General features: G+C 37.2%; 2 protein-coding genes and 1 pseudogene across 11 annotated transcripts in view; 1 reads left to right on the forward strand and 2 right to left on the reverse strand.

The window, feature by feature from the left end:
* The window catches only part of synj1 (synaptojanin 1), a 35,077-nt gene extending 20,778 nt beyond the window's left edge, over positions 1-14,299 (reverse strand). For 8 of the 10 annotated variants that reach the window (XM_067433474.1, XM_067433476.1, XM_067433478.1 and 5 more), the window contains exons 1-12: positions 14,168-14,299; positions 13,162-13,309; positions 12,110-12,196; positions 10,745-11,012; positions 10,342-10,567; positions 10,085-10,168; positions 7,732-7,793; positions 5,995-6,091; positions 5,683-5,858; positions 5,119-5,200; positions 3,545-3,697; positions 1,994-2,159 (exon numbers count right to left, since the gene is read on the reverse strand). In XM_067433474.1, coding sequence (XP_067289575.1) covers positions 1,994-2,159; positions 3,545-3,697; positions 5,119-5,200; positions 5,683-5,858; positions 5,995-6,091; positions 7,732-7,793; positions 10,085-10,168; positions 10,342-10,567; positions 10,745-11,012; positions 12,110-12,196; positions 13,162-13,285 — 1,525 coding nt within the window. In that variant the 5' untranslated portion in view covers positions 13,286-13,309; positions 14,168-14,299. The remainder of the gene's footprint in view (positions 1-1,993; positions 2,160-3,544; positions 3,698-5,118; positions 5,201-5,682; positions 5,859-5,994; positions 6,092-7,731; positions 7,794-10,084; positions 10,169-10,341; positions 10,568-10,744; positions 11,013-12,109; positions 12,197-13,161; positions 13,310-14,167) is intronic. The other 2 variants (XM_067433477.1, XM_067433473.1) reach the window with 1 other exon arrangement.
* LOC137063229 (5S ribosomal RNA) lies at positions 195-311 on the reverse strand (annotated as a pseudogene).
* A 2,671-nt stretch (positions 14,300-16,970) lies between the features above and the next one.
* Positions 16,971-24,031, forward strand: si:dkey-5g14.1 (lysosomal proton-coupled steroid conjugate and bile acid symporter SLC46A3). Its single transcript, XM_067433664.1, has 6 exons — positions 16,971-17,138; positions 17,318-17,523; positions 19,339-20,203; positions 21,306-21,389; positions 21,638-21,794; positions 23,705-24,031. Exons 2-6 carry the CDS (start codon positions 17,335-17,337, stop codon positions 23,799-23,801), a joined length of 1,392 nt encoding a protein of 463 aa, XP_067289765.1. The 5' UTR covers positions 16,971-17,138; positions 17,318-17,334; the 3' UTR covers positions 23,802-24,031.
* Positions 24,032-27,138: the final 3,107 nt, after the last annotated feature.

A 27,138-nucleotide genomic window follows, 5' to 3' on the forward strand; every position in this document is an offset into this window, starting at 1 on the left:
GGTTACACCCCTACTCTTTTTCCGAAAGACATCCTGGGATTTTTAACGACCACAGAGAGTCAGGACCTCGGTTTAACGTCTCATCCGAAAGACGGTGCTCTTTTGACAGTATAGTGTCCCCATCACTATACTGGGGTGTTAAAACCCACACAGACCACAGGGTGAGCGCCCCCTGCTGGCCTCACTAACACCTCTACCAGCAGCTACCTGGTTTTCCCAGTTGGTCTCCCATCCAGGTACTGACCAGGCTCAGCCCTGCTTAGCTTCAGTGGGAAACCAGTCTTGGGCTACAGGGTGATATGGCTGCTGGTGAATGTTGAATGTTGATGGATCCTCTATCTAATCCATCTACATTTTGATCATCGTTCTGAATCCAATCAGCATGTAGACTTTGACAAAAATGGGATTTTCTCAGCTTTTTGCTTAAAGGTGCCCTAGAATGAGTTGAAACAATATGTTGAATTGTTGTCCAATATCTACATAGACGGTATGTGGCTTATTTAAGGGCAAAAATAAAGGCCATTTAAAACCCTATATATTGTCCCTAGGATGTAATGCTCTGTTTTTGCCTTATTTGGAAGAGTCATGAATATTAATGTTGAGCTCTGCTCTGATTGGCTTATTTCAACAGCTCACAGCACACAGTAGTTCAGTTGTTCAGCGAAGTGGCCCGTGAGTTCTGTCACAGTTGTCATCACAGTTGTCAACATTCACAGAACACAGACCAACTGAATGACACTTTAAGCAGAACATCTTAAATGGGGATTGCTAAAATGCAGCCTTATTGTTTGTTGGTGTTTTCAGATCATCCGCGTGAGAGAGAGAGAGAGAGAGAGAGAGAGAGAGAGAGAGAGAGAGAGAGAGAGAGAGAGAGAGAGACAGAGAGAGAGAGAGAGAGAGAGAGAGAGAGAGAGAGAGAGAGAGAGAGAGAGAGAGAGAGAGAGAGAGAGCTTGCGTGCATATATTTGCCAGATTGCACATGTTTAGGTTAAACACCGGATAGTATATCTGTTTTTTTCACAGAAAAGCTCTGATTGGGAAATTTAAATTACTGAAATTTGGCAACCGCAAGAACAAACACTCGGACGCTCTTCTTTTCCCCCGTAACAAAACCAAAACCAGTGCTTTTTTCCCCCAAGTTTTTATTTTTTTAACTACATTTTAGACTACATTTTTCCGTCGACGATATTGCTTGTTAATATAAAGTTAGTCCCAATGTAGGCTATGCAGTGACCATGATGTACTCTGAAATATAAGCATGCAAAAACATCATAATTCAATTCTCAAAAATATATATCGTTTTTACAAAATGAATAGAAGCCTTGTCAAATGACTATCGTTTTAACTTATATGGTGAAGAAGGTGATGTTGGCTAGAAGGATCGAGTGAGCGATCTGTAAGCAACTAAACTAACGTAGTATGACATAGGTGTCTAGAGTTGTATTTTGTAATACAAAATAATATTAGCTGTCATTAGACACCCCGTCAGTTCCACCTGACAATGAACATGTTCGGACAGATGCAAATGTTGGGGCCATACATATTAAGGATACCAGCGATTGCATCACAGTTGGTGTTATGTTGAGATTAATTTATTTTTCCGCAGCGTTTTTCAAGATTTACATAAGAAGTAGGAGGCAATGGTGTTTGAGACTCACTGTATGTGATGTCCATGTACTGAACTCTTATTATTTCACTATGGCAAGGTTAATTCAATTTTTCATTCTAGGGCACCTTTAAAATGTTACTTTTTTTATGAAACTTACCCATATTCAAGTAAAAGACCATATGAAGCTAGAATGAAACTGTTTCTTTTTTGTTTAAAAGCAGAGGCTCTGTTCTTTCTTTTGATATATTGCATGTTGAGATATTCATACAACAAAATATTCTGAGGGCCATGACAGTTTCTTTGAAAATGATGACAACTTTTTTTTATTTAAACCCAGAGCCCTGGTTTATTTCTGATTCTGGAGTGTGGTATTCTAAATCGTACCATACAGGCTGCTGGTTGTCAGAAGGGCTCGTGCTTTATCTGCCAGGTCACTGTTGAGGGTGCTGCCTAGTCTCAGGATGTCAATGGCTTCCTGTTTAGAGCTGTCAAAGAAGTTGTTCTGAATGGTTCTGGTGACTGAGCGAGCGCCATCTTTTAGCTTTCCACCCTACAGGGAAAAAACAAACAAACAAACAAACTAGTTAATATAAAACAGTTAATGGCTGAAACAAAACAACCTAAAACAGCCACGCTGCCCAACTAACAAGAGCTGCCATTTCTGTTGCATATTAAAAACATCAAATGGCAAACGAAAGCAGAATGAACAGACAGTTCATCAGCTCGGACCAACATTAGACAGCACAGAGCGAGCTCAGAACAGGTTAATTTGTGGACCGATCTGAATCTTGCGACACTGTTACTATGCAGCACTGAGCGATTCAGCGAGAAAGCGTTTGAATTTACCACAGTATCGATAACGTCGCTGCAAAAGATCTACTGGGAAGCATTTAAATTCAGTGCATAATTCTCTGTCATTAACCATAGATATCAGATCAAACAGTGCTGAGAAACATTTGTCATGAATGAAAAAGTTACATAAGGCTTTTCTACAAATGACCAACATTCACCGTGGATGTTGTAATGTAGTAATGCTAACTGTTACCATGGTACGGTGACATAAATAGTTGAATGTTTTTACATGATTCATTTTAGGGTTTGTACAACATTTTGAGAGTGCAAATGTTGCACAATTCAAGCACTTTTTTTCAAGGACTTCAAGTGCTTCACACTTTTTCCAGTAAAGCTCTAAATATTATCCCATTTAAATGTTATTTTTAATGTGATGACCACATATATATATATATATATATATACAATTCAATATATATAATTTTTTTTTGTTTTTACATGTTACTGTTAATACAAAAGCTAATTTTATCTGTATTTCTCAATTCAAGCTCAGTACTTTACTGTCAAATGTGCTTTTCCAAGATATAGGCATGCAATATTTTTAGTTACTGCACTTATTAATGCAAAATAATAGTAATTTTATGATTAAATTACATTTATGATTAATAAATGGTGCCTCCATCTGTAGAATTTAGCGGCACTGGCGCTACTGCTCTCAAATGGGAATCTGGAGCTCTGTTATATAATATTTTTCATATGTGATTAGCTAGATGAAGCTGAGGTTTGAGGCCTAGCCTAGGTTTACAGGCTTTTACGGTTTACAGTCTGTAAAGAGACCTAATTAAAGTTGACAGCATTGCCAGCTTCAGTAATCTCTCTCTTTTAACACCTTTAAACAGAACCGGCACAAAATAGAGAAGACAATATAAATACAGCATCACAACTTAAATCGACACAACTAGCTACAGTTAACTTACCAAACAGGAAGAGGAACAGCCATAGGAAAGCAAGGAAAAACAGCAGACACATGAGTCAAGACAACCTTAACTTATACAAAACTTAAGGGGCGAAGGTCACATAGAACAGCTCTCTTTTGCCTTTTAAACTTAATTCTTTGCATGCGTCTTACAAGCCGACACATACCTTAGCCTTGCCATCCAGAGCGCCAGTGCCTGCGTAGATTTTGCTGACAGAATCTCCATTGGTGGACCACATAGAGCGGAAAACCTCCTGAAAGCGCGCCACCAGCTGAGGCTTCTCCGTCAGACCCATGTCTTCCAACTGTCTTGGAAGCATCTGAACAAAAGAGACATATTACATAATAAATAAAAGACAAGCAAAAACACTTCCAATAGTTTTAAAGGGATCCCATGGTGTTGAGACTTGTATGGCTTAATATAACATAAATGATGTCTCTTACTGAATTATGTGGTAGAAAACCCATGAAAGATCTACGTTATTTAAAAAATCGATTTTATATTTGGACCATGGGCGGCGCCATTTTGTTTGCGTTCTAGGTTGATGACGTAGAGTGGTTGAACTCCTCAATCAGCTGGCGTTACCCGTTGCTATTTTTACCACAACGCAACTCGAAAATTGTTTCAGAGTTAAACAAAACAAATGAATTGCTTTGTAATTGTACTTAAAACACACTCAAACATACATGTGCACACAAACTCACCTACACAAGTCACAAACAGATCGGCGGGCGCGCACACACACACCTGACTGCTCTGTCTCAATCGCATGCATCATCACCAAAACATCCTGCCTCTCTTCCTCACGTTACTTTATCCCATCGTCCTACCTAGATATTTCCCTCTGCTGGTCACATTAGGCATTATAGTTAATCTACTATCAACAGTCTATCTGGGGAACAGGATGTGTTGAACAGGATATACACAGGGAATAGATTGAGGGTTATGTATGCGCGCGCAGTGCGTGCGTGTGTGTGTGTGTGTTCGCGCCGATCTGTTGGGTTGTGTGTGTGTTCGCGCCGATCTGTTGGTGTGTGTGTGTGTTGCTGTGTTCGCGCCGATCTGTTGGGGTGTGAGTCTGTGAGAGAGAGAGAGTTTGTGTGCACATGTATGTTTGAGTGCGTGAAGTCGGACAGCTGTGTGTAAATCGGCTTTACTCGTTATTGCGGTGAACGTGAGACTGAATGACTGCACTCGAACATGTCCACTATGGTGTCGGACAACACTACAAATGTCCGTCCCTTCAAATAATGCCCTATTTAAGGGTATAGGGTCGATTTCAGATTCAGCCCCTGTCGTGGAGACTGAGCAGCCCAACATCTCGATTGAGACAGAGCCTGTCGTGTGCGCGCCCGCCGATCTGTTTGTGACTTGTGTAGGTGAGTTTGTGTGCACATGTATGTTTGAGTGTGTTTTAAGTATAATTACAAAGGAATTCATTGGTTTTGTTTAACTCTGAAACAATTTTCGAGTTGCGTTGTGGTAAAAATAGCTACGGGTAATGCCAGCTGATTGAGGAGTTCAACCACTCTACGTCATCAACCTAGAACGCAAACAAAATGGCGCCGCCCATGGTCCAAATATAAAATCGATTTTTAAAATAACGTAGATCTTTCATGGGTTTTCTACTACATAATTCAGTAAGAGACATCATTTATGTTATATTAAGCCATACAAGTCTCAACACCATGGGATCCCTTTAAGTTGTAGTAAATGGACACTACTCTGTTACAAATGTACCTCAAGTGCAATGAAGGCCTGGACACTGTTTGTTCGGTCCAAGCAGTCCAGACAATTGGAACGAATGGTTCCAGATTGACATCTGCGGTGAAAATTGTGGTAGAAAATTGAATCAGCTATTTTTAATTTATAATATTTACTTAAATACTTTTTGTAATTTAACAACACATTGGCAGTTTTCACAGTTCTCTGATGTTGGTTAATGGTCACACCAAACGCAGGTAAATAAATAAAATATTTCATATTTTAAGTATCATATTTCATATTTTATTTTTTATTTACATTTCTTAATGATTTGACAATATATTGCATATATATATATATATATATATATATATATATATATATATATATATATATATATATATATATATATATATAAAATCATTTTATTTCTGCTTTAAAGCTTCCATTGGCTGAAAAAAACTAAAATATATTCTTATTACACTAGTTATTTCAAGTAGTAAATACACAACAAATTAAAACATTAAATAAACCTAAATGTTCTGCTATTCTATGATATTCTTTCTCAACCAGTAGTGTTAGGATGGGATATAACCGCACCTCTGAATGCCGCCCTCCCCTGAGTAGTAGAAGAAAGCACATTCCTCCAGAAACTTGCTGATCTGAGGTTTCAGGACAGTGTTGAGCTTGTCAGTCTTCCCACCTTTAACCATCTGATGATAGTCAAAGTTCAACATTCTCACAGCATGTGCATGCTCCGAGGCTTTCAGGTGACTCTGTGGGCGAAGACAAAGAGGCTTTAAACAGTAAAGAAAGCGGAACAACCACTTTAGTTAAGTCATACTTTGAAAAACATCTAAAATAAAAGTACTGCAGCAAGACAAACCGGATTATTTCCAAAACAACAATCACCTGGAATGCTTTACTGAGCATGTGTTCACCCTCCTTCATACCCAGCAGGTTGATGATCACCTGTTTGCCATACAGCCTCCTCAAAGCACTAAAGTGTCTGGACAGGACACATCACACAGGGTTAGTACACATTAATCGAAATGAAGTGGAACAACAAATGTTTATCTACTCCAGCAGCCAATGCTTAAAAAATGTATCAATCAAAGGTGATTTTAAAACACAAGAAGCTACTGAAACAAGTGATCAATAGTTCATTCATGATGGAGGGGAAATGAAAGCCTCACGACAGTGTTGTCTGCATCTATGCACTTCCTCTCATCACGACCTGACTCAGCACTCCAGGGAACAGAGCAGTGACTCATGATGAATAAAGAATATCCATCATGCTCAGCGTGAGGCGCCAGGGCTGGATAAGAATAAATCCTCCCACATATCCAGGATAAGATATTATCATTTTAATCAGCAATTCAAAGAGATTTTATTGATGATGAAGGAGGACACCTTTAGTGACCTTTACAAGGTCATGGCGTTATTAACCCGCCCCACCTCACAAATCCTGACCTCTTTCAGACTTCTAATTTAAACAAATATAAGATTTTATTAAAAAAAAACAAATGTAGCATTAACAACATTCCTAACATTGCTAAACTTTTACATTTTTGTTAAAATTGTGTTTTTTTGGAAAAAAAAGTTTTCCATCTAATATTAATAGTATTTTCAGCTTTATGTTGATAAATGAATACCCGTAAGACACCCGTCAGACCTCCGTTCATCTTCAGAACACAAATGAAGATATTTCTGTTGAAATCCGATGGCTCAGACAGGCCTTCATTGACACCAATGTCATTTCCTCTCAAGACCCATAAAGGCACTAAAGACGTCGTTACAAAGCCCACCTCACTACAGTGGCTCTACAATCATTTTATGAAGCGATGAGAATAGTTTGTGTGCACAAAAAACCCTAAATAACGACTTGTATAGTGATGGGCCAATTTCAAAACAAAGTGTCGAATCGTTATGAATCTGTGTATCGATCCATGATTCATGACATTGGTGTCAATGAAAGCCTGTCTAACACATCAGATTTCAACAAAAATATCTTCATTTGTGTTCCGAAGATGAACGGAGGTCTTACGGGTGTCGAAAGACATTAGGGTAAGTAATTAATGACAGAATGTTCATTTTTGGGTGAACTAACCCTTTAATATAGATTACTAATTTAATGTAAATGTTAGTACATAGTACTAACTTAATGTGCAGTTTTTTTTATAAAGTTTTTATGGTCAATGTATTATTTTATAGTTGGGTTCACTTTATAGAATGGGTAATAAGATGTGTTTATTCAGGACAAGTAAGGGGGCTGGACATCTTATGCTTGCATACAGCATTCAGTGATGAGCAGTTAGCATTTTTTAAGATGGCAATAAGTCATGTTAAAAAAGTTTTGCACCTCGAGACCCCCTGTAGCACTTCATCCAGCTGTCCTGTGTGTACACACTGCCTACAAAACATATCTGATCGGGGTCTGGTGGACCCTAATTGCACATCGACTAGTTGAAAATACATCCTTAGGCACGGTTGAACATTCCCGTCCAAAACCGTGGTAAATAAAAGGACTGATTTAAGCAGTGCCCGCACTCGGCACGTCTGCTGCATTGCTTTCATCACGCACTATTGTTCAGGCTTGAGCTAGAACAGCTGGATACTGGAGCATGCACCACCAAAATCTTTAATTACCTCTCAAAAGCAGGCGCATTAGCTTCGAAACCACGGGACAGCTTAACGCGGTGGGATCCGACCTTTGTGGAAAAAGAAAGAAAACACAAAAAAGGAAGAACTGTGAACGGTTTCATATTTGGTGCAAGAGGAAATTACGGAGGCAGAGGGAAGGAAGATGAGAGAGACTGTGAGAGAAAGACAACACAGGCCTGACCTGCCTGCTGTGTCGAGCTGCATTTGAAGATATGAAAAACATTTGGCCTAGAATAAGTGTAGCCATCAGTTATGATTTAATAAGTGTGAAGATCTATCAGAGATACTGATCATTCCAGGAAATGCATGAATTTTATAACCTGCCTGCCTAGAAATTCTAGAATCGCGCTCTAGAAAGAAGTTTGAGCTTCTAATGTTGGCTAGTGCCTTTTAATAATGGTTTCCTATCTAAATGACATTTGACCAACTGCTCTCACATCTTTTAGTGTAATGCATTACACATTTCACACCTACAACCACAATAGGTAAGCAATACGGAGGACTTTTTCATCTCTAGGCTATGACTGGCTTCTCATTTCCTGCAGTCTCATATAAGGTTACAACGTTGAATATAATAGTCTCTTCCTGCTATTCAATTGGTTCATGGTGTCTTCTAACTAGAGTGACTACAATATTTGACACCAGGGGTCTTCAACAAGTGGCCTACAATGGTAGTCTGTCAATTATTGTTTGATCTCAAAATAATCTTTGTGAATTTTTTTAAAACTTGTTAAAACAAAAATCCAATTAAATTAAAGTTAACTTAAAGCTAAAACAAGCAACGGTTCAATTTAAAGTTAAATATGTGTCCCCATCATTTTAAACAGTGTTATTTTTTTTACTATTTCTTTTATAAAAAAAATTACATTTTCAGTTTTCATTTGAACAATATAAGTTTTTTTATTTAGCTTTAATTTATATTATTTAAATTTAGTATTTGTACTCTAACTTAATATTTCTATGGAAAGTTTTTCATCTAATATTTTTATAAGGTTTTTCTTTCAGCTTATGGAATTGTTTAATAGTTTTTAATTAACAATAACACTGAAAATATTAAATGTATGTATATATTAATATTAAATAAAATATTAATGTATAAAATGTCTAAAAAAAATCCTTAAATATTAGTAACTATTTTAATTCAATGTATTTACACTTGTAATATACTTAAATATATTACTATGCTATCCCCCCCCCCCCCCCCATACATATGTAAGAAATGGTCCCTACACACAGAGAAAAAGTGTCTAAATTGTATCTTTAGGGGTACAACAGCTTTTCACTGGGACAGTATCCTTAAAAAGGAAATATTTGTTCCTTTTTCCTCCTAAAATTTGCATATTAGAAATGCATACCATTATGTACTACTATGAACCTTTTTGTGGTAAAAAGGTACAAATATGTCCTTTTTAAGGATAATGCACCAGACAAGCTGCAAAGGTACAAGTTTGACACCTTTTATCTCCAACTGGTGTCCTTATAGGCTGAAAACCTCTGGTTTAGAGCTGGTGTGGGACATTTATGCTTTAGATTCTGTCAAAGAGAGTCCCACCCAATTCTGTTTGTTGCCTCTGCAGGTCCCTGCCATTAATATTTCATACATTCGGAATGACAGCATAGATGAGCTCACATTACCCTGAGCTTTCTGGGAGTATCCTGTGGCAATACTACTTCCTTTATTTTGGTCTTAGCTTTGCAGACAGTGATGATAATGTACTCCCTCAACCAATTCCACTATGGCCTGAAATGACACCGAACGCTGGTCATTCAGGTTCCGTGCAAAGCTTTGAAAAAACAGCTCAAGAAATGTCACCTCACCAGCTTCCCACTTAAAGCAGCCATGATAACGTCTATGCAATGTCAGAGGAAAGATACAGGCATTTTAAGACTTGCTTCCTGGCATCTTAACTCGATTTCGCAAGAAGGCAATACATTTATTCAAATCTGTCTCCTTCCCCAAAATGAATCTCGGTTTAGGTGCAACTTTCACCGACTGACATTGCACAAACTCTTTGCAGTACAGAACAGATCATCCACCAGACAGAACTAAACCTTCGATGTACCAGCTGCTGGTTCCCATGCAGTCCTTTTGGCTCTCGACTTTGATTCAGCTGCAACAAAATCCCCTGAAACGAGTGTTTCTGATAATATGAATAAAGGGGGTCAGCACTGGTCATGTGTGACGAAGTGGAAACACAAGAAAATAAGTTTGTTATGATGACTCAGCAGGGTCTTGGAACGCTAACAAGCTCAGTGCAGTAGACCGCAATGCAAATATTTTTCCTCAGTGTGCTTTGAATGCAAGCATGAGTCATATTGATTCAAAGCTTCATTGTACCTGAATTCCTGGCTGCTCCCAGAACAGTGGTATTGACCCTCGGATTTGAATGAAGGAGGATACTTTGTCGTCAAGGAAAACAACCTGTAGGGAACACAGAATTAGAAAAATAAATAAATAATTTAATACAGTGTTAAAAGTTAAAAATGCAAAGGTATTTAAAATCCAATGCAATAAATAACCAAAGACAACAAGAGGCTTGAGGAACTGAGTTCAAAGGTCATTCACATGTGACTCAAATTGTTTGCATAGCCTACCTGCTCGGTCTCCACAAAGTTGGCCACCTGGCCGTCGTCATTCGTGCCTCTGACATTGAAACGTGTGCCTGCTCTCTCCGAGCTGAGCCGAGAGATCACGCAAGCTTTGGCCTGTTTGTGGCCAGCGTAGATGGTGCGGATCTCCACACCACCGCACATTAACCTCAGCAGCCAATCATCACAGTTCACCCCATAATGCTTGAGATGGAGATGGAGGGACTGATTCCTGTTAAGCCATTTTTTTTAAATAATTACATTTCCATTATAACCTTTTTTTGTCTACTTCAGCATTCTAAATAACTGGAAATATTTTGCACACATGAAACACTAAAAATAAATTTACATTAGATGAAAGAAATAAACTAAATCAAACAAACACAAAATCAACAGGACTTTTTCCCACCAGAAAAAACGATTGTCAGACGTGTCTTCTCTGATCCTGCGGTGTGCGTTCAAGCTGAGGTCCAGACTCACTCCAGTGGAGGACCAGGCAAAATAGAAGTTCCCAGAGTTTAAGATTTTCCTGACATCAGCGATCCGGTCCTCATCCGAGGGGTCATTCTTCAGAGAGACGAAGTCTGTACCCGTTACCCGAAACACTTCTGAATCCTGGACTTTTCCAACTGAACTGCAACCTGTTACGACCACCAGGCTGTGCAGCATAGAATCTCCTATGGAAGAAGAGTGAAGTGGATTCAGAGTTCAGTTTGTAGTTTGTTCAGTTCTGAACTCAGCGCAGGCAAGTACTCAGATATAAAGTGGTGCAGGTATGACATCACTTTGTAGGCCAAAATGCAGAAACGAGTTAGAATTAGCACTTCCGGTTCCCTCGTCCGGAAGTCAATGGGTTTTTTGAATGGGGTTTTAGTTAAATGGCTGAAAAAAGGTCTGTGGTGAACGCAAGCTCAAGATGCAATCATGTTTTATTCTACAACATAAAACTCATCAGAATTATTGTGATTTTGTAAGCTGTTACTTGTCTTGAAGGCAGTTGCTAACAAGAGGTTAATGGAAATTAAGGCTCTCAAGGAGATGAAACGTCATCACTCCAAACAGGTCAACTCAGTGCCTCATTATGCTTATAATCGTGCTCTTATAATCGTGCTTGGTGATGGTGACATTTAATTTGTGGAACCAGACACTAGTTTGTTTATAGCTTAGTTTTAGTTCCTTTAGCTTTTTACTTCTGGCGACTGCATTTAGGCTTCAAAATTCATAAAAGTGTTCATCTGTGATAATTATCTTGATGGACAAAACGTACAAGTATCATAAACTTTTGTTGATCACAGAGCTTATTTTTTCCAAAAGCCTATGGGAAAAACCTATTGGGTTTTTCTTGAGGTAACCAGTGTGATGCCTAACAGCTGGTTGGCCTACAAAGTGACGTCATACCCACACCACTCTATACAGAATGTGAAACTTTAAGAATCAGACCCATTTGTATCGGCAACTTAGTTGAATACCGGGGTGGGGTGGATGAGTCTCAATGTCTAGGTTGTATTCTTTAAGAAAATCTCAGTCAATAGATATTTCTGAGAACTTTAAGAGATTACCTGTTAGTTACACTGCAATTAGTGACTATATTTGTGTAAAAACTGCTTGATAGTATGTTGTGCATTTCCCTTCCATAAATCTTGGTTTTGCTGTGAATTGTAGTGTTTTGGTGAGATTTACACTCTACTTATCTCCTAAAGTCTGGGCTTTTTCTTTTAATCTGGCGACAGGGTGGATTTCTATTTGTTGTGATGACAAAGCTGAGAAACTTTACCAAGGTTAAGACGAAGAACTCCCAGTATCCCATAAGCATCCAGCATCTTGGTGTATGCCGTTTTGATGGTCTCTTTCTCTGCCGCCGCTGTGGATGGATAACATCAAAACATTTACTTAAAAACCACCTCATATTTACAAATGATTTACAGACTCAAAAACAGTTTTATGTCCAAAAGACTATTTCAGCCACTTTTTCTCTTGTATCTAAAAAATTCTGGGAATCAATGGAAATCAAAGTTTTAAAGGATGGTTCACCCAAAAATGTAAATGCTGTCATTAATTAGGCTACTCACCCTCACCTTCCAAACCCTTAAGACCTTCATTCATCTCCTTAAAACAAATTACGATATTTTTAATGTAATCCGAGAGCTCTCGGACCCCTCCATAGACATCTATTTATTTATCATTTTAAAGGCCCAGAAAGGTAGTAAAGACATTTTTAAAATAGTCCATGTGATAGTCCATTTTATGAAGCGACAAGAATACTTTTTGTTTGCAAAAAACAAACAAAATTACGACTTTATTCAACAATTTCTTCTAGCATGTGTCAGACAGTGTAAACAGGGCAGCGCTTCCTAGTTCTACGGCAGAACGACTCGTGCGCATGCGTTGTGGTGTTCACGTGAACAGCGTCGGCCAATAGTAAGCTGGCATTCTGGAAGCTCTGCACTGTTCACACTACGTCAACAGCATAAGAGTCTGTCGTTATTTTTGTTTGTTTTTTTGGCACAAAAAGTATTCTTGTCACTTAATACAATTAAGGTTAAACCACTGTAGTGGTTTACTACCTTTCTGGGCCTTAAAAGTTGACTTGCTGTCTATGGAAGGGCCAGAGAGCTCTCGGGTTTTATTTGAGTTCCGTCTTATGGGTTAGGAAAGAGGATGAGTAGCTAACAGACGTAATGACATTCCGTTGATGACAAAATTTTCATTTTTGGCTGAACTAACCCTTTAAGTCTTCAATATTTCAACAACAATAACAAAAATGGTTTAACACTTTTAGATTTAAAATGAATAAATAAAAAGTAAATATTATAAAGGGTGTCTTACACAGTACAGCAACGGCTCCAGACTCAAACATCAGGCATTCCTCTCGATTTCTGGTCTCCACGATCACACTGTATGGAGGTGGATCCAGCTTATGATAAATACGATAACCTTTACTGAATGCCATGGCTAGACACAACCTGTTTCAGCCCTGAATAAGAAAAAAAAATACATTTACTTTGAAAACGTATGAAGAAAACACCGCAGGGTTTGTTAAAAACATATTCGAACCCTCAAACCGCCTGCAGATGCTTCAAATGTCGCATCATGCAACCACGAAAACACAATTCATAGCGTTTTATTACAGCATCCTGGCATATACCATTCATTTAGGGGGAAGAAAATAAACAGTGAGCATTGCACAGTTCGTGCTTTTATTCTCCTTGCTAAAATACACAAGATTTCTATAAAGACTACGCTGTGTTGCGCATTATATGGAAGATACTAACAAAAACATGCAACGTTAAGTTGTGCTGTCATTTCAGCAACACGACAGCACGGAACATGAACCTAAATCCCTTCAAAGCCGAAGAGACGAGCTAAAATGTCCGTCTCAAATGAAACAAACCATGCAGAAATGTCAGAATGCCACGCCACACACATCCAGATTTGCAACCAAAAATCTAAGAACATGTTTATTATTCATGCACATACAAACTGTCTAACCTTGGGCCACTGTCTTATTGTGAGGATGAAGGTTAGTGCACGAGACAATAATAATCATCCGTGTGATAACTAGAATAAAGAAGTTCAGTTCCCGCTGGCTCTGGGTCTGTCAAAATCAACAGATAAGAGAGACTGACAGCGCCAAAAGCCTTTATCACGAACAGCCCTGACGGCTAACGTTAGCCGGCTAGCTCTCCATCGCGTTTCGGAACCATATAAACTGACATTTAACTGATCACAGCGCGCCGTAATGTGTGCGTTTCTACGTTAAAGCTACAGATGTAATATGTCAGTATTTATTATGCATTTATGAGGGTACTTGGTTAAGAGGAGGTTTGTGTACCTGTCAGAGTTGTGTCTGTCTTCCCCCGGATGGTGGTGATCGTATATGGGTAGAAACAAAATGATTAACGGGGCAGGTAGTTCTCTAACACAGAAATACAACCGCAACCTAGAATGGATAACTAGAGTTCCGTGGTAACGCCCCAAACTGTTTCCGGGGCCTCAAGCTGACCGCTGATTGGTCACATTTGTGTCATGTGATGTAAAAAAAATGAAAGTCATAGCTCTGGGCTGCCTTTTTCTCTTCTTTGGAAGGCTGCAGCCTCTATCAAATGCTCATCTTGGGTAAATAACAGGTAGGTCGGGACTTTATCCGAATCAGCCATTATAGACTGATTATAGGCCACGAGGCGCCCTCTTCAGATTAAAACTAATTAAAGCAACAAACATGGATTTATTTTTTCACATCATGTAGACCCCTGCCATTATGTAGGCTACACCTACTCAATGTTACCATACACCAGGGCTGGGTAGATTAGTTACAAATTGTAATCGGTTACAAATTACATGACAAGAATTGTACGAAAATCCATTACATAACCTATTTCAGGTAATAATCTGACTACTTTTGGACCTAACTCATTTATCACGTTGATTTGAGTAGGCTATATTACCTTGTACCATATCAATATAAAAATAGAAAGAGGAAGAAAATATATCATATTCTTTGTTATCAACAACATGAAGTGTATTAAATATTAGCTACATTACGGGTTTCCCAGACTGGGGTTCATAACGGAATTGCAGGGGTTCCTGAGTTGAATGAATAGCTGTTAAGTAATTAAATCATATAACATTTTAATTAAAAGAAATTATTTTAATTTTAACACTACTAAAAATATATATATTTAATTTGTTTCGCATTTGTCTCCTGCAGGCTGGACTACTGTAATGCGCTCCTTATCATCATCTCTGGCAAAAATCTCCAGAGGCTGTAGTGTACAGAACAGCGCTGCTAGGATCCTCTAGCCTAGACATCTAGACGCACCCTAGCGGCAGCAAATCTAATCTGCCGCGAGTGTCGTCTAGCAACTCTCAATACAGTTCTGAGCTGTAAAAACCAAACTCTGGTCAGGCCAATTACATTGTGTATAGAGTCGGTGGGCGGGGCTTAACATAATGACGGCAGAGTTGCGCTTGCGTGCTACTAGTAAACACAGAGTCTTTCGTATCAGCTTTGACCATGACTCTGGAAGGCTTGGAGTTAAGCTTTTCACTGAGAAAAGAACAAAGAACCGCACTGAAGTCATTCTTAAAAAGGGAAGATGTGTTCTAAATTTTGCAGACCGGATACGATTAAAGTAAAGTTTAATCTATTAATGAGCTCCGCTTCACATTGCTCTGGTTGGTTGTAGCTCTATCCTACTGCATGCAGAGGGGGTTTGAAAGACAACCGTTTATCCCGCCCCTCAGATTGAGCTCTGTCAATGGTGAATTTCCAGACCAAACATCTCGATGTGGGTTTGGCTTGTCAGGGTGCGCAAATATGACACTACCCCCAGGGGCGTGGGACTGGGGGGATAAAGGGTACTGAGTAACCAGGGCCCGAGGCAGGGGGGGGGGGGCCTTAGAAGTCAGTTTTCTATACATACACATACATGGTACGGGGGCCCAGCAAGATGGTTTGTACCCAGGGCCCAAAATTTGGTGCCACGCCCCTGACTACCCCCATCCTCAAATCACTCCACTGGCTTCCTGTCTCGCTGATCGAGTATAAGATCTCCTTCCTTACCCACCAGTGCATTCATGGTGACGCACCCACCTATCTCAAGGAACTCCTCACCACACAAACATCCACACGTAACCTCCGCTCTGTTTCGACTTGTCTTCTCAGGACTCCCAGGACCAAACTCCCTACTATGGGAGATCTTCTGCTCAGCAGCCCCCCAGTCTGAGGAATGCTCTCCATGTCCACTTGCGGACCCCACAGACTGTAGATGCTTTTAAAGATGGTCTTAAAACCCACAGAGCTGAGCAGAGCTTTTGATTGATTTGATTTGTAACTTCTTAATTTTTATTTATTTTATTTATTTATTTATTTTGTTGTTGTTGTTGATTGTTTTAAATCTGTCGCACTTTAAGATTTTGTTTAATATAAAGTGCATTAAAAATAAAATGTATTATTATTATTATTATTATTATTATTATTATTACTATTATTATTATGTCATGTGACCATTAACCGACATCAGAGAACCACACACTTAATTATTTTACTTATTATTTTAATTAATTATATTTAATATAGGCCTAACATTTTTAAATTATATAGCCTACTTTTTTATAATTAACTTAATTGTATTATTGACCTAATATACCAATTAAAATCTCAGAAGGTTAATAGACAGACTTCAAGTAAATAGCCTATATTAGGTCAAAGAAATTTCAGTTAACAAAAATTTGGAGAATCCCTGCTTTGCCTGTAAATATGAAATTATGGGAATTTATACAGTTTAATGTGAAAGACAAAAGCCCTCCAAAGGCATGCATGCATGGTTAAATAACTCCCTGAAAGGCACTGAGCACACAAAGCACATATGCTTTGAAATTGATTTGTAAAAACAAATGAATAGGCTAAGTGAATTAATTACCTTACAAAAGCATTCTGAAAATATTATATTATATACAATTTTTGTTTCCCCAGAAGCAGTCGTTAGTGCACTTTAAATTATAATGTATCAAAAGGTTCAAGACAAAAATGCACACGCATTTTCACAATTCATCCGCCCATTCGGGGTGATTGGCAGCTTCACCAACCAATGACTTGGAGTCTTTAAATTCAACTGACCAATCAGAATATCACGGGCAGGAAACCGGCGTTTCATAATATTGCGATAAGTCATGTTTCATAAACAAAACAGAGAATACTGCATAACTGCCACAACGCTTTCAAAGGAGTCTCAGCAGAAGAGAGGAACTTCTGTTGCATTTATTTAATGAAGATATACGTCCTAAATCAGTTTGCATTGTCCGTAAGTAAACTAGACAGGTGACTGTCCATGCTGTTCAGCAGTTGACAGTTTTATTTGAGCTGTCATGATGCTAGGAGGTTGATATTTAACCAGTTTAAGAGGTTGAACCAATTATGTTGGGCTACAATTAGTCTGATCATTTGGACTGATACTTGTCTGTGTTCATCTTGGCTTTTCAGCGCACACCATCGACACTATGAAGAGGCTGTACTTAATTGAGCCGATCGTCGCGATTTACGCCTTTGCCAGTTTTATGATTTATCCCCTCGTGTCTCAGTACGTGTATCGCAGACTGTGGCTGGAGATCACAAACTCATCTTACCCAGTGTCCGACGACACTTCCCGATGCGCCGCCAACACCAGCAACCACACCAGCCAGCAAAAGGTAAGGGTTTTCATATGTCGCATGAAAATCTGACAACGACATCATTTGGATAACTTACTAAAATTAGTTCACCCTAAAATGAAAATTCTGTCATCATTTACACTCTCTCAACTTTTTCAGAACCAAACAGTTGATGGTCCCCATTGATTTCCATTGTAAAATACTGTAAACATCAACTATTTGGTTACCGACATTCTTTAACATATCTTATTTTGTGTTCAGCAGAAGAAAGAAACTCATACAGGTTTTGAACAAGTCGAGGGAGAGTAATGACAGGATTTTCATTTTAAGGTGAACTATTCCTTCAAGCCACGCTTAAAAATGAATGTCATTGAATTATATAGCAACTTTTCAAATCAACTGGAGACTCAACTTTTCTCATAGTTAGCAGTTGCTTTTAACCAATATATTTTAGTTTAATTCCCCTTCAGGTCCACACAGGTGTCTAACTAAGTAAGCACTACAAAAAGTTTATAGCATTATCCGAATTGGTCTTGTCATGTCCACTATTTACAGTTTTTTTTCTTCCAAAGACAAAAAAAATAAAAATAAAAATAAATAAATAATAATAATAATTATTATTTATTTATATATATATATAAGCCCTATTATTATTAGGCTCACAATAGGCATAACACTTATTTACACTAAGTAATTAATTAATAGCTACTAATTATATCTTCATAATTATAGTATAATTAAATGTACTAATTACCTTCTCTAAAAATTATTGAATTATTTATTGATAATTATTTTCTTAATCCTATATCGACCTCAACCAGTTGAACAATACAAGTATGCGTAAACTGTGCTTTAATTCTTTAGTTATTTTTGAATGGACCAAGGTTTCATTTGAAACATACATTTTAACTTTAGACATTAGTTTAACATTACTTAACTCCACTATAGTTGTTTTGTAGAGTTGTGTTATAGTCTAAGGGGCATTTAGTAACTGTAATTAAATTACAGAAAAATTAAGAGTAGTCCTATACTTTTTTAAAGAGAAAAGTAATTCAAGTAATTGCTAATTATTTTTGGCTTGCCAGACTTGATTAATGCTTGGATCTGGTAACAGGTTTTATTTTATAATAATAATAAAAAACTATTGTAAATGTATTTTTGTGAAATGTATATACTCAGGAAAAATTAAGAGACCATTTAACATTGATTTTTCAATGATAAGTGTTCTCTTAATTCTTTCCAGAGCTGTATTTGAAAAGTATGCTATCTTTATGTGAAATAAATTCCCCTTGATTTGTTATTATTTATTGTTATTATCCATTGTTATCATATGACATTTTTAAATGAGGCCGAGAACTAAAAAATCGGTTATTTTAAGTTCATTATCTTTTGTGCATGAATTGTGCTCTTTGCTATGGAATACTTCATTCTGATTGGTGAAGTCATTGCTGAACTCGATCAGTCAAATATTTCTCGCCCATGGCAACACTGTTTAACAGACCGGTTCAATGTTTAATGTGCAGGTGTTCAGTCTCTTCCCATAGTAAGACAGAACCCTAATAAGTTAGTAAATTCCTAAATAATAAGTAAACCAATAACTCAAATCAATAATTCATGCCCAATATGACGAAATAAAAAGTCTTGATTATTTTAGTATATCCCTTAAATTAGAGTTCCACCTGTTGTTTAAGAGAACTGTCTGTTGTAGTATAGTTGTGGTCATTGATACCTAAGCTTTTTCATTTCCTCTTTCTTGTTTGGACCAGGAATTGCATCATATGTCATAAGATACAGTATGCACATGAGTTTTGTATGCACATCTGTTTTATTTATTTTTTGCTCTCTTTTTTTCAGGAGGTGCAGAAAGCAGCTTCTCTGTTCTCCATGTACAGTGATTTGTCTTCCATGATCCCCAGTCTCATGGTGACCCTCCTCCTGGTGGCCTACAGTGATCAGCGCGGGCGAAAGATCACCATTATTATGCCCCTCATTGGGTCTCTGATCTACACGCTTTCATTCCTGGCGGTCTCCTTCTTCGAGCTTAACCTCTATCTTCTCATCGCCGCCTCTTTTGTAAGTGCCCTCTTTGGCGGTATCGGCACCATGCTAGGTGGCTGCTTCTCCTACGTAGCCGATTTATGCGTGGACGACAAGCAGAAAACCCTTCGCATGGCCGTGGTGGACATGATGATTGGTTTATTGGCAGGTGTGGCATCAATCTCCACAGGATACTTCCTGCATGCGTCCGGTTTCAACTGGCCTTTCTTTACTTCAGCCCTATTTCAGATGGTTAACTTGCTATACGCCATCTTCATTCTGGAAGAAACCAGGGTGATTGACCGGTCAGAGAATGCGGCTTGTTGTCGGGCCTTGCAGAAACTAGCATGTGGTATCTACAACTTGTTTGTAGGAGGAAGTAGTCGAACAAAATGGGTTCTCTTGCTGCTGATTGTCACATTTTCCTCCTTATCTTTTGTCAATACCGGGGGTCTGTCCATAATCACACTTTACGAACTCAATGAGCCGCTGTGCTGGAGCGAGATCCTCATCGGCTATGGCTCTGCGGCCAGCACCTCCATTTTCATCACTAGTTTTCTTGGTGTGTACTTGTTCTCCCTCTGTCTCCCTAACAAAGCCATCGTCTTCATCGGGATACTGTCAATCTTTATAAGCATGTTGATGACGGCTTTCGCAAAGACTACGCTTATGATGTTTCTCGGTGAGGATGCACGCTTACACTAAAATGTTTTAGGATATCTTATAAAATTGATGAATTATGGAAAATGTAAATATTAGGGCTTTTAAACAATTAATCACATTCAAAACACACACACACACACACACACACACACACACACACACACACACACACACACACACACACACACACACACACACACACACACACACACACACACACACACACACACTATGTATTTACAAACTTTTGATGCAATTAATTGATTTTCACAGCACTAATAATCAACTAACTAACTTTCCCATAATCAAATTCCTATTTAACCCACCCTGAAAAGCACTAAACAATAATTTAGTAACTAATAATTATTAAATAAAAAACACAAATTATTTAGTAAGTGAATATCAATTTTTCATCATGCTAATGCCAATATTTTTGTGTTTTGTTTTTTGTTTAATTTACACAAAATACTTTCAAATTTTAAAATCTATTTTATGTATCGGCCTTAATATGAATATCTTTGAATTATTGAACTGGCCAGAATCTCTATCTTTTTAAAGCCTTGCATTTTTTCTTCTTTAAAGTAAGGTTAACAATAAAACAATAATGAAGGGGGAATGAGAGATTGACTAAACCTTCAACAATTAATACATTTTATAAGACGTCACAGTCAAAATAAATTCTTTATATGTGTGTTCTATCTCACAGCTCAATTTTGCTCTTAATATAAAAGTGGTATATATGTGCACTGCATGTGTGATATTATGAATTTTAATTATGATTTATAAAATGAATTAAGAACAAACAGACGCTGTTCCTGGGTTATAGCAACCACACATATCTTATCACATTTTATGCATTTATTATATGTACAGTAATACCAAGATAAAGTTTGCTCAATTAACTTTTTTGAACTACACTGGTAACCATACTAAAGTGTTAATGAATTTCATTATCTAATATTATCAATGATCTGTTCTACATGTTGGACCCTGTTTTTTTGGTAAATTAGCTGTACATATTATTAAGTCAATATGAACTGTACATTTGTAGCCGTTTAAATATGTCATTTTGGAGGCCTTGTTTGTTTAGTTAATGTGAGTATTGATATGTTTGCTTACAGTGAGGATTCCTGCTATGTTTGCTATCATGCCGTTCCCCGTCCTGCGTTCGATGATGTCAAAGGTCGTCTCAAAGTCTGAGCAGGGTAAGTGGCTCTCTGAAAATCACTGTTCCAGGCAAAACTCCTTATTCCGCTAGATGTTGGTCATAAGAGCTTGTCTGGCTCAAGAGACTGTGACTATGCACCATAAAGGCATTTATTCAAAATAGTGTTAAATCTAAGAATCCTAATGTGAAATGTAAATTAAAAATAGTTTGGTTTGTACTTTTAGCCTGCATGCATTTTTCCTTTGAAAAGACAATCATGTTAGACTTTTCCTTGTGTACCCTCAGGAGCGCTCTTTGCCTGTGTGGCTTTTATGGAAAACCTGAGCAGTAACGTGTCCTCTGCGGTTTTCAGCAGAATCTATGCAGACACTGTGGCATGGTGTCCTGGTTTTATCTTCCTGTTGAGTGCTGGACTCTGTCTCATTCCCCTAAGTCTACTAGGGTAAGAGCTGCACTGAAACATAACCAGTTACTGATGCTTTAAAATGTCTAAACCGTGCATTTAAGCCACCACTTTAAAATGAGTGCTGACTATAGCACTTTGGGTATGAGAGCGTGTAAAAAATTCTACCCAATAACGATAAGCCAATAATTATTTTCACTTTAGGGCTGATAAATCTTTGATACTGAAATTCCACACTTTTATATAATTCTGTCATTTTTTCAACAAAAAAAAAAAAAAAAAAAAAAAAAAAAAAAAAAAATATATATATATATATATATATATATATATATTTTTTTTAAAGTGCCACTATTATTCTTTTTCAAATATTACCTTTCATGCAGTGTGTAATATAGCTGTTTGTGGTAAATGTAAAATGTATGCAAAATTTGTAGCTGAGGCCTGGAAGAGTTTGGTTGCGATGCAATCATTCATAAAAACTTTATCAAGCACGAACAAAGCTTCTGGAGCTGGAATTCCATCATACGCGTTGTAAGCGTCAGACCAATCACATCAACAAACAGGGCCATCTGACCAATCAGAGCAGAGTAGGCTTGTGAAAATCTTTCAACAAATCGTTTTCAGACTCTTTGAGAAATGAGGTGATGTCCAACGTATCTTATTATGCACGTAAACTTACGGGTAGAGTTAGGGACAGGTGTGGTGGTGTGGGTAAGTTTAAGGGTAGGGTTAGGTGTAAGGGAAGTGCCAACTGTGTAATTACAAATGTAACTACAGAAATTAATTACAGACGTAATTACATACAGGTATTTTTTTTAAATGTAAGTACAATGTAAAAACATGTATGTACAAAATAAGTGCATTGTATCAAATGATTAATTAAAATGTTAGTACATAGTAGTTAAGGCCACCTAATATAAAGTGGGTCCCAATATTTCATGCAGGTTTGAAACAACTTGAGGGTGAGTAAATGATGACAGAATTTAAATTTTTGGGTGAACTATCCCTTTAAGGAAACCTTAGGAAACCTCCAAAACAAAATAGGGGTACTTTAACGGCTTTAAATCGATTTTTATTTTGAGATTTTGCTAAAGATTACATTTGACATCGTTATTAAATTATTATAGAATTTTAGATGGTGGCAAATATAATCTAAACATAAAAATATGGGAATTTCCAATTTCAGCCGATATCAATATATAAAAAATTTGTACCGCTATACTGTGCATTCCTGCGTATTTTTGTAATATGACTGACCACCAGAATGTCTTTCATTTATACACGTGATTTACATTAAGCTCATTTTTGTATTATATGATATGCTTTCTGGTCAGGAAAACAATTGTTGAACCAATAGAAATAGGTTATTCATAACTTTGAACGAACATGAATCTGTACTTCCGTGAACATAGGCTATAGTTCCTCATTTCTCAATGCCAACTAAGGCTTACATTTCCTCTTTCCCATTTTGCATCTGCTGCTTGTATTGTTTGTTATACATGAGAGTGTGTACACTGTAAAAAATATTGTTGGTTTAACTTAAAAAAAGTAAGTAACCTGGTTGCCTTAAATTTTTTAGTTTATTGAAATAAAACATTTAAGTTGATACAATGAAGAAAATTGGTTTAATAAATAGAAACTCAAAATGTATTGGATCAGAACCACATAAAAAATGTGATAAATCATATAAATAGCATAAATGAATAGTATAATTTGGCATGTTTCACTGCATCATCACAAATAAAACATCCAGTTACCCAATATGCTTACAAAATCGTTTAATAATATTTGAATAAAGATTGTTGATTCTCAAAAATGTTCATTGTATTAACTCAAATTTTTAATTTCAATGAATTCAAAATTTTAAGGCAACCAGGTAACTTATTTTAAAAATATTTTTTTACATTGTAGTTAATGCTGATTCATTCTGACTCTGTGTCTCACTCCAGAATCCTTAGGTGTGTCCATCCGTTGGATTCTAATGACACTCAGACACTCTTATCAGAAGATGGGACTGAAGCTTCAGATGACCCACCTGTAGCTTAAAATCAAATACCTCAGTCATTCACCTCGATTCCCCTGTGAGCTTCTTTACTTTCCTCATACAGACACAGGGGGATCAACTAAGAAATGAAAACATCTGAGCACATGTGCAACAGAACACTCTGTTCAAGCCAAAAGTCTATTATTAGTATTTTCAGTCATATGTTTTTTTTCCTGAAATGCAGTATATGCTAATTGTGGTCATTAGGGAAGGCCACAATTAAAGGGAACATAAGTATTAGGGCCGGGACTTTAACGCGTTAATTAAGATTAATTAACTACGGGACTTTAACGCGTTAATTAATTACGCAAAAAAAAAAAAAAATTAATCGCACTTATTTTTGCCCCGCGGAACGTTTTTCAATGAATGAGTTTTGACGGACCGATTATACTGGAACACCAACTAGCGCTCATGAGTCACGACAACAACCATGAAAACAACAAACCATAGTGAACATGAACGAAGAAGCTGATGAGACCGCTTTGCTTGGCCCCGTGGATGGGAAATTTAGTTTTAAAAAACGAAATGATGGTAGCGTCGACAAGAGCATGGTTGTGTGCAAGCTATACAACAGGGGTATCCAAAGTCGGTCCTGGAGGGCCACTGACGTCCTGCAGAGTTTAGCTCCAGCTTGCCTCAATACACTGCTAAAGTTTCTAGTATGCCTAATAAGACCTTAATGAGCTGGTACAGGTGTGTTTAATTGGGGTTAGAGCTAAACTCAGCAGAACAGTGGCCCTCCAGGAGCAGGATTGGACACCCCTGCTATACAACAAGGAATTAGCGTATCACCGCAGCACATCGAGCCTCAAATATCACAAATATGCTTTTGCTACACTTAATGGCAAACATTGCACTGGTCTGCTGGACTGAAATAAATAAACAATATTTTGTTGATTAAGCTTATGTATTCAGTCATTATTCAATGGTATACTAAAAATACATGTGAAAAATTACTTCTCATTGTTCTCAGGTAAAATATTTATATGCGATTAAAATGCGATTAATTTCGATTAATTAATTACAAAGCCTCTAATTAATTAGATTAATTTTTTTAATCGAGTCCCGGCCCTAATAAGTATATTTCTAAAGGGAAATATATTTTATTATAATAATGTAATAATAATATGAGCAAAAAATATTTATTTGCATTTCCTAAAATAAATATTAGTAGCTTGCAAGGTTGCAACAAAATGGGATTAAAGTTTAAGGTACAGTAAGATTAGGTTTAAGCTTTAGTTCTGTTTTGTCCACAAACTAGAATCAATAAGTAACTGTGAAAGGCTTCTATAAGTGTTTAAAGGAAGTGTATGTAAGATTGTGACCAAAACTGGTACTGCAATCACTTTCAAATAACTGTAGAGCGGTGTATCCCCTTTCCCCCTCCCCCTGACTCGAGGTTGCCAGATAGGCTGCAGGATCAGCTGTAACGTTTGTAGCTGCAGCTGTGACAACTAGAGCAGATCTGGCAACCTGGGTGCTGAAACACTACTGACTCATGATTGGTAGATAGGTGGAGGGCGGAGCTTCAGGCCAAAACACAACATGTCAACTTCAACATCAGTTAAGGGCTGCAAAAACAACTTTTAAATGACAATATCCTGGTCGGACTATTGTTGTCAGTGATATAAGTATTGAAATTAACAGGATTTCTTAAGTCTAGTGACATATCAGGGCCATTTTATGATTAATTGAAATACATATCTTACATACAGTTCCTTTGAATATATGCAATGGCCAAATATGCAATTACAATTCAGTATGCAAATAGATGTAAGAAAGAAGACCAGTCAAATTTAGTATGCAAATATAACATTGATATCATCACTGGCAATAGCACTTTTGAAGAAATTTAGGATTAAATATTGAAAATCAAGGTCATACTGAATTCATTCATTGTATGTACTGAATTCATTACAGAAGTTTAATACTTAAAGATTTAATATTTAAGAAATATCAGTACATTGCTGCTTTACAAGTACAGTAATTATCTAAAGTTTGGACTGATGTGCAATACGTTCTTGTTCTGTTTAGGCATAAAGCTTTTTTAAAGTTATCTCTGCTTTTAAGTGTGGCAGGTTTTGACTAGTCTGGTTTTATATTTGCAAAGATCTGAGTCGTGAGCAATTCAGTCAATAAGCTCTGACCTGCCATTCATCTTTTATTAATCGTCTGTCCTGTGTGGTGCAGTAGAAAATTGCTGTGTTGTGTGATAAACATTCTATACAAAAATATGTATTGAAACAAATTGATTGGTATAGATGTGTTTACTTTTTTTGGAGGATTAACTCTGAAAAAGTGATTTTTTTTGGAGAATTGGGTAGATCATTCAGGTTTTTCTTAATAAAACATTTAAGTTTTTGTACTTATGCCCCATATATTTGTGCTCATATACACAGAGGGCTCTTTTAGCAATCTGAGCATGTGGTCTAAAGTGCATGGAGCAGGTGCACTTATGGGCTATTTGAATTCACTTTTGCTAGTTTAACAATGTAAAAAAAAATGGTACCTAGTCTCTTAATGAGTCATGGGTGTGTTTTGGGCATAATGTGGTATAAAGTAGGCTACATCAGAGTCTCATCTCTCATTCCCTTTAAAATCCATTTTGCCTTTGCACTATTGCTGATTTGTTATTTACATGGTGGAATTTGAGTGAGAAATCATTTTATTTTTAATATTAAAAAAATGTATGTGTGCTGCTGCGTGTCCCTGTGTGTGTAATTAGCAGAGTGTATGCACCGCCTATAGGTGCATATTACTAATGCACACTTTAAATAACACAAAAAATACTGTGCTATTGATATAGACCAGGTTTTTGTTGGTAATGGCGCAGTAGTTTTCAGTTGCCTCAAAATAGCAGCGCGCCAACAATAAACACCTCATTTTCAGAACAACACGCCCATTTTCAGCAAATCATTTGCTGGACGTGAAAATGATTACTGCGTCGGGCGGAAACTTGCAAAAAACACTTGTGTGACACCTGGCATCGCATTGCCCCGGGTGTATGATAGGGCCCAGAAACTACATTGTTCAGCACATGCGCAATAGAAAAATATGCTGAACTATTACTACTGAAACAAACCAGTTACACCTCATTTATTTACACAACCAGGTTTTTTTTAATGAAATAAATAAAATAAATTGCTATAAATCATAAATGGCTGCTGTTTTGAGTTGTTCTGTCAGTTTTACAGGCCCTCTGGTGTGTTATTAGAAACATACTAATTCTGTTTTCCAGGTCTGGAAATGATTAGGTCATAGAAATGATCATTATTAATATGATCAGCTCCTAATTCAGTTGCTAATTTAGTGTCTGCCAAATTAATAAAATATAAATGT

Source organism: Pseudorasbora parva, chromosome 23 (assembly GCF_024679245.1).
Source record: "Pseudorasbora parva isolate DD20220531a chromosome 23, ASM2467924v1, whole genome shotgun sequence".
NCBI classification, from domain to species: Eukaryota; Metazoa; Chordata; class Actinopteri; order Cypriniformes; family Gobionidae; genus Pseudorasbora; species Pseudorasbora parva.

What these genes read in the sequence shown, in the direction of transcription:
- si:dkey-5g14.1 (XM_067433664.1), top strand. Translation starts at nt 17,335, where the DNA reads ATGAAGAGGCTGTACTTAATTGAGCCGATCGTCGCGATTTACGCCTTT. An exon ending in ACCACACCAGCCAGCAAAAG is followed by an intron (nt 17,524 to 19,338) that starts GTAAGGGTTTTC and finishes TCTTTTTTTCAG; the next exon opens with GAGGTGCAGAAAGCAGCTTC. An exon ending in TACGCTTATGATGTTTCTCG is followed by an intron (nt 20,204 to 21,305) that starts GTGAGGATGCAC and finishes GTTTGCTTACAG; the next exon opens with TGAGGATTCCTGCTATGTTT.